Below are 12,434 nucleotides of genomic sequence, written 5' to 3'. Positions count from 1 at the left end.
CATTTTTAGTACAATCTATTGAACAATATGGTTTTTCTTTTTCAAGTTTGAATGATATTATTTATGGAGAAAATTTAACATATATTGGTAATTTTTGCTTTTATTGTTGTTCAAAATTACATAATTTTACTATATCAAAATCGATATATTTTATTGGAATATGTGCTTTTTCTAAATGTATGAATTTTATCAATATATATGTATCTGATAATAATACAAAATATTCAAACTATAAAAATGATGGAGTTCTTTATGATAAAAACATATCAGCTATCATCTTTTTTCCATCTGGAAGAACAGGTTCATTTAAAACGCCATATTCTATTAAATCGATAGAAGATTATGCTTTTAATGAATGTTCATTTCTTGATGAAATTACTTTATCTGATATTATTAAAATAGGAAATTATGCATTTTCTCGTTCTGGTATATTTAACATAACTATTCCAAAATCAACAATTCTTATTGGTATAGGACCATTTGTTGGATGTATTAATCTTCAAAATATTTTTGTTTCTAAAGATAATAAAAAATATTCAAATTATAAAAATGATGGAGTACTTTATGATAAAAATATTTCGATTATCATAAGTTTTCCTGGTGGAAGAAATTCTATATTTGAAACGCCATACTCTGTTACTTCAATCGGAGATTTTTCATTTCAAGGATGCATGAATTTACAAGGGATTATTATTACAGAAAATGTTCAACACATTGGAGTGTATGCATTTTATAGTTGTATCAACATTAAATGTATATATTTTTTAGGACTATATGAACCAAATATTTCTTTAAAAGCTTTTTCAAACTTTAAAAATAAAGTATTTACTTTATCTACATATCAAAACAAATCATTTGGAACTTTAGATATTTCAAAGGGATCAAATATAAAAGGATGTAATTTAAGGTTTAAAAAACAAAAACAAGAAAAAGAGTCTAATGAATCAAACACAAAAAATCCAAAGGGTTCTATCCAAAATAACATAAAAAATCTCACCAAAGTCAAAGAAAATGGAATTAGTAATTCAATGAAAATCATTTTTTCTATTTGCTTCTTAGTTTTTTTAGTAATAATTTCTTTATTACTTGTATATTATCTACATAAAAAATCTTTAAATAAAATAAATACGCTTCCAAGTGAAAATGTAGAATCTGGAGATTATTCTCAAGTCTTAAATGAAACAGTCGTTAAAAAATTTGATATAAATAACCTTCCAAACATTTCAGATGATCCATTTGCAGTTGATTTTGAGGAAAATAATTTCTTTGAACATAGAGTACTATAAATAAAATCAAAAGTTTAAGGATATTTATAAATTTTTTCTCAAAATATTTAAGTGTTCTCCTTAAGCTTTAAATTCATTAGTGTGAACTTAAAATTTTTTATATATATATATTTATCCTACATTTTTCATCCATATAACATTAAATAAAATGTATTATGATTATTATCAAACTTTAATAAAGCCCTAAAGAAGTACACTAAGAAAGCAAAGGTATAGAGGAGAAAAAGCTCATGGAAATTTTGTGCAGTCATGTCGATGATGCTCGGAAATGGTGAAAAACCAAAAATGTTGTGCGCACAGAGCGTTGCCATAATCACAAGAAGCCGTTTAAAGCGTCACTTTTATATAAATTAAACGTACACATAACACATCAAATTTGATTCTCAAACAAATATCATAAAACAAAAACAATACTCATGCCAGAGTACTTTACTCTCCCTTGAGTTGCTTGATTTCAGCTTCAAGCTTAGCAATTGTTGCCTTTTGTTCTTCTATTGTCTTGTTTAATGCTGTAAGTTGTTGCTTAAGACCTTCGACGTCTTCTGCTTCGACCTTGAAATCTGCGACTTCATCTGAGATCTTGAAGTTCTCGAGATTGACAAGTTTTGGCTTGACTTCAGCACCATTCTTCCAATCATCGAACTCAGCTGATGGTTCTGGGCCGACTGTATCTGGGTAGATATCATCTTGGAAGCATTCTGCATTACGACGTGGAACAATCATTGGAACATGGAGGAGTGCCTTTGAGTTGGTGATGACATAGAATGGCATGATTTCGCAGATAGATGTGTTGCAGCAATACTTAGGTTGACAAGCAACGCAACGAATGGCTTCTTGCATTTGTGTTCCGGAGAGTGGCATGATTGGATGCTTGAGGTCATCGTCACGAAGTTCGTAGTACTTAGCAGCAGTATCACCACGGCCAAATGTGAAGACAACACCATTGTCATAATCAATGAATGGGAAGAGGATACCTGCGTTGTAGTCAACATCTTCTTCTTGAAGTGGCTTTTCTGGGTTACGATCATCACGAAGAGCGATTTGACGTGCTGCACGTGAAGAGAAACCTGTTGTGAAGATATAGTGGAGTTTGTCATAGAAGACAGCATGGGATGATTTGATGTTTTGGTGTCCTGGAACAGCAACAATTTCGTTACCAGCTCTCATATCATAGATATGGATCTTCTTATCTTTGGCTGGAGCAACAACACGGTTACCATCTTGAGACCAGGCGATATCAAGGAAGTTTTGGTTGTTGGTAGCGCCTTTGATTGTGGTGACGCATTGAGCCTTGTTGATATCCCAAAGCTTGATAGCATTTTCCATACCAAAGGAGGCCATAGCTCCATTAACGAGTGGGTTGAATGTGATACGAGCAGCCTTACGACCGTGGCCTGTTAATGTAGCTAATGGTTGGTTGTGGTTTGGCTTGATCTTACCATCGCTTTCTTCAATCTTCCAAAGGCGGATGGTGGAATCTTCAGAAGCGGAAGCAACGACGTTGTCGGCAAATGGATTGAAGGCAACATCAATAACTGGTGCCTTGTGACCTTCGAAGAGTGGGCAAGTGTTACCGATCTTACCCTTTCCTCCAACTTTAAGAACGCCGAGGGCGCCACCACCGTTGGTTTGCCATGGGATAGCAATGTAGTGAGCATTAACAGCAAGCATGTTGGAGTCAACTTGTGCACTGTGGACAAGGACATCGCCGTAGCTGTCGATTGGTCTGGATGGCTCACCATAAACGTGACGGAAGAGAGAAGCTCTTGTCATGTTGAAATGTGTGGTGTAAAATAACCTATTCAAAAAGTTAAAAAAGCGGGAAAGTGGAGTGTCAGATCGGACATCTTGATTTGGTTAAAAGCGTTATATCGTTTTAATTTCAATGTGCGATATGATCTGTTTTATTCAATTTATAAATATTTTACATTGAAAAATAATTGTCAAAGGGACGTTCGCAGCGATCATAAAATTTCACCATTATATTCGAGCTCAAATCTTTGTTTTTCGATTAAGTGATACAATTTCTTTGACGTTATGATAGCAATAATAATTAATACATTAAATGTATATCGATAATCGATTAATCTTTTTTTTTCGATTAAATGAACAAAACAATAGATTAATCAAATAAACAATTTTGATTAAAAAAATGTGACTTTTGTAAATTGGTTTTTAGTACCTAAGACGTTCTTTAAAGACAACGTATTTTTTATGAACAAATATTTACATTATATATTTTATAAAATACAATCAAAATAAATTTGATAACAGATTAATCATAACATGTAACTAAACACTCATTAAATTTTTATTTTGAATGCAAATATAAAATTAGAAAAAATAAAGATATCGGAAAGGAGCCCGTTAAAATCGGCGCCAATTTCATTGTACGTTAAGTAATATATTTTTTTCTTAACGTAATTTTGAGTTCAAAAATGAATGAAGGGAGTAGCAGCCCACCAATTCATATCGGAACAAAAAGAAAAATAGCTGTAAAACACCGTATACCAACTCAATCAAAAGAACAAAAACAAAAGAAAAAAAGATTTACTCCAGGTAATAAATGGCAATACGAGATTAGGAAATATCAACGTTCAACAGATTTACTTATCAGAAAACTTCCGTTCGCAAGACTTGTAAAAGAAATATCAACAGAAATGAGTACACGCGAATTTCGTTGGTCAGTTAATGCTGTTGAAGCGCTTCAAGAAGCCTCTGAATCGTTTTTAGTTGGATTACTTGAAGATGGCCTGTTATGCGCAATTCATGCAAAGCGTGTTACACTTATGCGAAAAGATGTTCAACTTGCACAGAGGATTCGAGGAAGAATTTAGGACCAATGTTCTTCTTTTTTATTGTTTTTGTTTATAAGGAATGTTTTTTGCGTTTCAACTTATTAACGTTTGTAAAAAATTTTTTTATTTCATATATTTTAAATTCGTAAGGAAAAACATTTTGTTGTTACTTTATTGTTGCAGTATTAGTGTATAATGAAATTAACGAAAAAAATTGGATTTTAAAAAAATTTTAATGGATTTTAAAAAATTGTTGTAAGAAGATGATTGAACAACTTTTTGAAAGTAAGCGATTTTTTGAAATGTTTACACATAGAATCAATTGACTTCACCTTGCCTGTGTATGCTGAAGTCGGTGATATTTTATAATGCTGTACTTGGCGAATAACCAAAATGATTGAAAAGTTTGCATTTTGTGAAGTCGGACGTATTTCTCAATAAACACAATATACAATCAAACAAGGACAATCAGAAATATATAAATGCAATGCCATAAACCACAGACAAACAAAAGCTTGGGAAAACACAATTAAATATGATCAACAAAAGGGATCTAAGATGGTTTTCAACCCTGTCATGGTGAATAATGAGTTATCCAGATGTATGGAATTCCAATTGGTACATTCGGTATTTTATCGATCTATCGGTAAATACAAGCAATAATAATGAGGAAAGAATTTAATTATTCATTCAAGCAGTGCTTTGTCTTCGATAATCTGGTGCTGATGGAGTACAACTCCATGCAGCTCATTGGTATCTTATTTCAGTCTTCTTATCTCCAATAATGAGCCACAAGGAAGGAAAAATTGGGTGCTCCGTCGAGAGGAATGTCAAACAGCTTTCATAATTTCCCTCATCATATCCAATATAATACATAAAAACATTGAACTCAAAGGAAATTAAATTCACTTCATACAGAATCACAGTTGTCATTACCTCTCCAATCGTACAAAATAACTTTGGACGCGTGTCTCTATACGCCTCACGCGACATTTGCAACGATTTTCACCTCAAACGACGTTCAAATTCGTAAATAATATAACAATTTATTTAATTCAAAGGTTCTCGTTCGGGTCAAACTCGTCGCCTTCCTCCATTTGTACACCCGAAAAGTCTCTGTACAAGTCGGTCATTTCGTCCGACATAAAGTATTCGCCTTCGTATTCGCTGCTGTTTTTGCGCGATGTTTCGTTCTGTAATTGTTTATCTATTTTAATTCGAATTATCAAAATAATAATCAGCACAATGATGACAATCGCTGAGAACACAATTCCGGCGATGACCAAAAATGTCAGCGACGAATCGTTTGCGTAACTTTTGCCGTACGGAATTAATACATATGTAAACATTTGCGCTTCTGAGTAGAAACTGATGACAAAATTCCGTTTCATTGCAAATTGACATAACATAATTTGGAAACTGTAATTAGCGAATGTGCGCGTGTATGTGAGCGTCGGAATTATTGTCTCTGTGATAACATATGTTAACGTTAATGAATTAATGATGGTTACACTCAGTGTGTACTGATTAACATTATATGCTATGAATGTAACAGACGGAGTAAATGTGTTCGAACTCGTAAACGCTTCCGAAGAAGTGAATGCATTTGTCGCATTGAATGTATTCGAATTAGTGAATGATTCAGTTGCATTAAATGTGTGCGAATTAGTGAATGTATTTGTTGCATTAAATGGATATGAATTAGTAAATGTGTTCGACATCGAATATGTTTCAGTTGCATTAAATGTGTGCGAAGATGTGAATGTACTCGAAAATGTATTGGATTCCGTAAATGTGTAAGTGCCAATCATTGGACAGTTATATGCATTAATATCTTCATAAGGTATCACATCGAATCCACAAAATGTTTTGTTCAAGTAGAAATCCTTTGTAAATATATACACTTTAGAACAAGAGAAAACATTTGACCCAAAATTAGGCTCTAATTTACCAGAAAAGAAAATACATTTTATACTATCACAGTTATAAAATGCATTTTCATATATATATTTAATATTTTCGCCGAATTCTATTGTTTGAATGTTACTACAATTATAAAAAGCGTTTTTATGTATAGTGATAAGTGAAATCGGGAATATAATAATATTAATTTTATTACAATAACAAAATGAATATTCTCCAATTGTAATTAAATCATTATTAAATATAATATCTTCTAAATTTATACATTCATAAAATGCATAATTATTAATTGTCGTAACATTAGTTCCAAATTGAATTTTATTTATATTAATACAATAATAAAATGAATATTCATTAATAGTATTAATTGTGTTTGGTATATCAATAGTTGTATTTTGTTTATTGATAGGATAACATATTATTTGTGTAATGTTTTTATCATATAGAATTCCATCATTATTATAATTGGAGTAATATGAATTATTAAGTGATACATTAATAGATTGAAGTTTGATACATTTATAAAAACATTTTTCACCTATTTTAATGATTGATTTTGGTATAAATATATTTGTTAATGATATACATTGATAAAATGAATTATGTCCAATAGTTAATACATTTTTACCTATTTTAATTGTTTGTAAATTTGTACAATATGAAAATGAATTATTTCCAATTGTTTTAACTGAATTTGGTATTATAACATTCGATAAATTCGTTAATGAAAATGAAAATTCACCAATTGTTTCAATATTATTACCTAATTCTATTGTTGTTAAACTTGTACATTGATAAAATGAATAATTTCCAATTGATATTACATTATCACCAATTATTACATTAATTAAAGAATAACATAATTCAAATGCATTTGATCCAATTGTTGTATATACACATGTAAAGTTTCCACCAATTGTAACGAATTCTAAAGAATAACATTCATAAAAACAATATTCATTAATTGTTGTAACTGACGAAGGAATTATTATATTTAACAATGAAATACAATGATAAAATGAACAACATCCAATAGTTGTAACATTTTCTCCTAAATAAATTGTAATTAAATTAGTACAATTATAAAATGAATATTCTTCAATTATGTAAATAGTATTTGGTATTATAATATTTAATAAATTAATACAATATGAAAATGAATATTTACCAATAATTTCATTATTCATACCAAAATTAATTGTAGTTAAATTTGTACATTGATAAAATGTATAATTTTCTATTCGTATTAAATTATCACTTATATTAACTGATGTTAAATATTGACATGAATCAAATAAATGCTCTCCAATGATTGTTACCGAATTTGGTATTGTAATATGTAATAACTTTGTACATGAAAATGCAAATTGACAAATTGTTTGTACATTCTCTCCAATTATAACTGTTTCTAAATTAAAACATTGAAAAAATGAGAAATCGCCAATTGTTAATACATTTTCTCCAATTATAACCGTTGCTAAATTATAACATGAATCGAATGCACGTTCTTCAATTGATACATTAGCTAAATTATCAAAATAATTACTTTGAATTAAAACTGAATTTAATGAATAACATTCACAAAATGAATATCGCCCAATAATTAATACTGAACTTGGAATTATTATGTTTGATAATAATGAACAATGATAAAATGAATAATCATCAAGTGTTTGAACATTTTCTCCAATTTGAACTGAAATTAAATTATAACACGAATCAAATGAATGCTCGGAAATTGTTGTCACTAAATTTGGTATTGTAAAATTATATAAATTTGTAAGTGAAAATGAATATTGTCCAATTGTATGAACATTATCGCCAATTGTAACATTTCTTAAATTTGAACAATTATAAAATGAATAATCGCCAATCATTAATACATTTCCTCCAATTATTACTGTAATTAAATTACAACATGAATCAAATGAATGTTCATTAATAGAAGTATTACTTATGTTATAATTGTCACTACCTATAATTGCTGTTATTAATGAATCACATTCATAAAAAGAATACTTACCAATGATAGATACTGAACTTGGAATTGTGGCATTTAATAATTTGGTATTTGAGAATGCATATTGTCCAATGATTTGAACATTTTCTCCAATTGATACTGTTTCCAAATTAAAACAATAATAAAATGCGTAATCATCAATTGTTTGTACGTTTTTACCAATTTGTACTCTTCTTAAATCATTGCATTCATCAAATGAATGCTCAGAAATTAGTGTAACTGAATTAGGAATCGAAACATTATATAAATTTGTAAGTGAAAATGCGTATTGTCCAATGATTTGCACACTTTCGCCAATTGAAACATTTCTTAAACTGAAACAATTATAAAATGAATAGTCGCCAATCATTAATACATTTTCGCCAATTAAAACTGAAATCAAATTACTACACGAATCAAATGAATGCTCGGAAATTGTTGTAACTGAATTTGGAATCATAACATTACATAAATATGTAAGTGAAAATGCATATTGTCCAATTGTCTGTACATTCTCCCCAATTGATACTGTTTCTAAATTTGAACAATTATAAAATGAATAATCATTAAGTGTCTGAACATTTCCTCCAATTATTACTGTAATTAAATTACAACATGAATCAAATGAATGTTCATTAATAGAAGTATTACTTATGTTATAATTGTCACTACCTATAATTGCTGTTATTAATGATTTACATTCATAAAAAGAATACTTACCAATGATAGATACTGAACTTGGAATTGTCACATTTAATAATTTGGTATTTGAGAATGCACACTCTCCAATGATTTGTACATTCTCTCCAATTGATACTGTTTCTAAATTTGAACATTGATAAAACGAGTAGTTTGAAATTAATTGTACCGAAGATGGAATAAATACGTTGGGCAATTTCAAACAACAGCCAAACGACCAATTCCCGATATCTAAAACATTCTGTCCAAGTTCAACGCTGTGTAAATTTATGCAATTATAAAAAGCAGAATCTCCAATAGTTTCGACATGTTCACCGATTGTTACTGTTGTTAGGTTGTGCCACGAAGAGAAAGCATTGGTTGGAATTTCGTTTATGTAATTTGATATGATAAGATTTATCGTATTATTCTTATGTTCTTGTGTGAATTCTGTTTTGTCATATATTATGAGCGTATAGTTCTCTTGACAGAAAAGCTGAAATGCTTTAGTTAAAAGTAGAACAAGAAATCCCATACGTGATCATTGAAGCAAAAAGTGTCACCAATCGAGATTTTTGTATATTGTAAAAAATAAAGTATTAAATATCTTTGTATTTCAAAATCTTGTGGGGATTTTGAACTGAAACAGATTATTTTTTCAATTATAGATGTTCAAAAGCTTCAGAGAAAAATATCTGGGAAAGCACAGAAATAATCATTTACCAAATCAATAAATTTTAAAGCCAATTCTATTATTGCCGTTGCAAAAAACCTAAATACCTTATAGCGTTAAGTTTCCAACATATAATTACACATTCAATACAATCATCAAAAAATCAAAAATCAAATAATAATATTAATCATATTAAAAACCTTCAAAAAAAAAAAAAAACAAACAATATTAAAGTTATATTTTATTTTTAAATAATCCTTATTTTGATTTTTTATTTTTAGCAAATATATCATTTACAATATCTTCATATTTTTCGATTGGCGTTTCATTTGTAATACTTTTATATACTCTTTTCACCACGGAATCCTCGCTCAGAATTTTTTGTATTAATTCATCTTGAATATTTTCATTTTTCAATATTTCCACAATTGTTAAAATCGTTCTTTTTTGTACGTTTTCGTTATTATGTCTAATGCATTGTTGTAATGAAGCGAATATACACCCCCACAACTGATTAATTTCATTTGATTTTTCTTGTTTTGATATATATGCAGCGATAATTTTAAATTTCATTATTGCTGACAAAGATATTTTAATATTATTCCCTTTCACATAAGAAATTAAAACAGTTGATAAATGTGATATTTGTGGATTAGTTAAAACATTTAAATGTTGTCTAATGATTAATGATATCAATGAGAATCCATACGGTCTAAAGTCTATAGCACTTGTTGTTAATATTTGTAATATCGCGCTCCAACCTGAATGTAATGATTCAGAGAAATCTTTAATTAATCGTTCGACACATTCAAGTATTATCCCTTTAATGTCCATAGAGTTTTGTGCAAGATAAATATCAAAGAACGAACGTAAAAAGTTCTCTTGGAAATGATATGATTCTATTTCAGGTTTTGCGATGAATTTACATGTGATTTGCCATATGACATTAACAGTCGTTTTAGCTAATGGTAAATTCTCTGATGAACCTGTTTGGATTAAATAATCGCCAATTGTCGACCATATTTCATTCCATATAAACTTAGGCCGATCCATATTAAAGTATAACACGTCAAGTAACTTTAATAACATATACATTCGTGGCGGATCTTCTTTAATTTCATGTGATGATGCAGTACAGATAGCTATAACAAAATCTTTAATCGATTCGCGATCTAATGTCGATGAACCTGTAAATAATATATCAGGAATTTCAAAACATTTTAATTTGTCTATTGCAGATATTTCATTCATTAAAATAGTCCATGAAGTACGTAGAAATTCGCGATTTATAGTCGCAACTTTAATTAATGAACTTATACATTGAATATTTTTAGGTTTAAATTGTTCAAATGAATATGTCCGTAACTTTGTGAATTTAGTGAATGAATTTATTAACATTTCTAATATGTCTTGATAATAACAATGTGCTGCAATGTTAGTTAAACTTGAAAGTCCATTTAAACAAACTTTAATAACATTTTCGTTATCAAATGAATCAAATGAAATCGTGAAAATAGCAAATAAATAACTCCAAATCGTTTGAAACATTGGAGAAATGATATTTGATGAAATAATTCGTTGAAATGTAATTTGATCTGTTCCTTGATTATGTTTTTTTGCATTTGATAATATTTGCGTACATTTTTGTTGATATAATTCTGCTCTTTGTTGTACTGTTAATAATGAAGGATCTGAATCTTGTGTTGTTAAATAAATTCGTTTCGATGTAATCCCATTATATAATGATGTTAATAATTCTCGAGGCAAATCGGAATTATTATTAATCCCTTTATTATTATTAATGAACTCTTCTAATGTCATTCGATTTTTTAGATGTGGATGATGTGCATCTGTATGTAACATTAATGCAGAAAATGCTAATACATATACTACATCTGCTGTAGTGAATAATGATGGATTATCATCATAATATTTGGCACCAAATTGTTCCATAATTCGATCAATCATTTGCGCTTCGCCTGGAATTCGAAACTTAGATAAAAACTCACGAAACGCAACTTCAAATGGTTTGTTTCGAAAATCAAAACATGAAACATATTCTTTTAAGATTTCCGAGTTGCCATTTGTTCCAATTATTTCCCCAACTGATGTAGGATCAAGTTGTGGCGTATTAAACAAAAACTTCGCAATGTTTTTCTCTTCAACAAATTTATTATCAATGAAAAATTGTAATCCTTTTTTAGGTGACCTTTTAAATAAATCAATTCCTTGTAAAAATTTATCTTTTTGAAGTTTAGCTTTGATTAAGTTTTCTGTTGATACTTCGGAATCTTTAACGTTATAATATTTATATAAATATTTCCATAATGAGTTAATAATTGATTGTAATGATATTAATGCCGAATAATGTAATACAATATCATCAGGATATGCATGTTTCGCTATACCTTTAATGATGTTTTCAAATACTGATAAATATTTACCTGATGAATCACAATCATAATTAACAAATAAATCAATGTATAATTGAGGTTGCGTTGAAATCAGTTTGAATACTTTACACGAGTTTTTGATTTGTGTTTGGTTCGGCGAAGAAAGAGATATAAGTAATCCGTTTTGGAATATCTCATAAAATCCTTGTTGATAAATGAATATAAATCGCTTATATATTATTAAAAGGATTTGCGCAAATTGTTCTACTAATATGTTAGATAAATTTAATGAGATTGATATCATTATTAAATGAATATTTTCATTTAATAATTTCTTAAAAATCGTTGATTCGAAAATTGGACTTTTAGATTCTAATATTGTGATTAATATATAACAAATTATTGATATTGTCTTGGGATTTAATTTGCTGCTTTCATATAGATTTGTTATGGTATTAATGAGCCAAACAATATCAACATCAAAAAGTGTTTCGTGATTATTTGTGTTTGGAAATGTTTCATGAATCAATAACGCATTTTGTGTAACATAATGTGTGATGAAATTGGCCATCTTAGGACCTTGGAATAGTGGTAAAACTACTTCTTTTTGTAAATCTGTAATGACTTTCTTGAAAATTGTTTGAATTGTATCTTTACAAACTTCTTCGGTAGGTGTACCAATTG

At 29.0% G+C, this 12,434-nt stretch overlaps 3 protein-coding genes across 3 annotated transcripts; 1 reads left to right on the top strand and 2 right to left on the bottom strand.

The window, feature by feature from the left end:
- Window positions 1-1,715: 1,715 nt before the first annotated feature.
- On the bottom strand, window positions 1,716-3,059 carry GO595_004019 (putative coronin; the record flags this gene model as incomplete). Its single annotated transcript, XM_067917105.1, has 1 exon — window positions 1,716-3,059. One exon carries the CDS (start codon window positions 3,057-3,059, stop codon window positions 1,716-1,718), a length of 1,344 nt encoding a protein of 447 aa, XP_067775914.1.
- Window positions 3,060-3,724: 665 nt separating this feature from the next.
- Window positions 3,725-4,123, top strand: GO595_004018 (histone H3-1; the record flags this gene model as incomplete). Its single annotated transcript, XM_067917104.1, has 1 exon — window positions 3,725-4,123. One exon carries the CDS (start codon window positions 3,725-3,727, stop codon window positions 4,121-4,123), a length of 399 nt encoding a protein of 132 aa, XP_067775913.1.
- A 1,016-nt stretch (window positions 4,124-5,139) lies between these two features.
- Window positions 5,140-5,895, bottom strand: GO595_004017 (uncharacterized protein; the record flags this gene model as incomplete). The annotated part of the gene is made up of 1 exon (XM_067917103.1): window positions 5,140-5,895. The coding sequence occupies one exon, from the start codon at window positions 5,893-5,895 to the stop codon at window positions 5,140-5,142; it is 756 nt and encodes a 251-aa protein (XP_067775912.1).
- Between the last annotated feature and the right edge of the window lie 6,539 nt (window positions 5,896-12,434).

The sequence above is a fragment of the Histomonas meleagridis genome (assembly GCF_020186115.1).
Source record: "Histomonas meleagridis strain 2922-C6/04-10x chromosome Unknown contig_24, whole genome shotgun sequence".
NCBI classification, from domain to species: domain Eukaryota; phylum Parabasalia; order Tritrichomonadida; family Dientamoebidae; genus Histomonas; species Histomonas meleagridis.
This window is presented reverse-complemented; position numbering and strand designations above follow the sequence as displayed.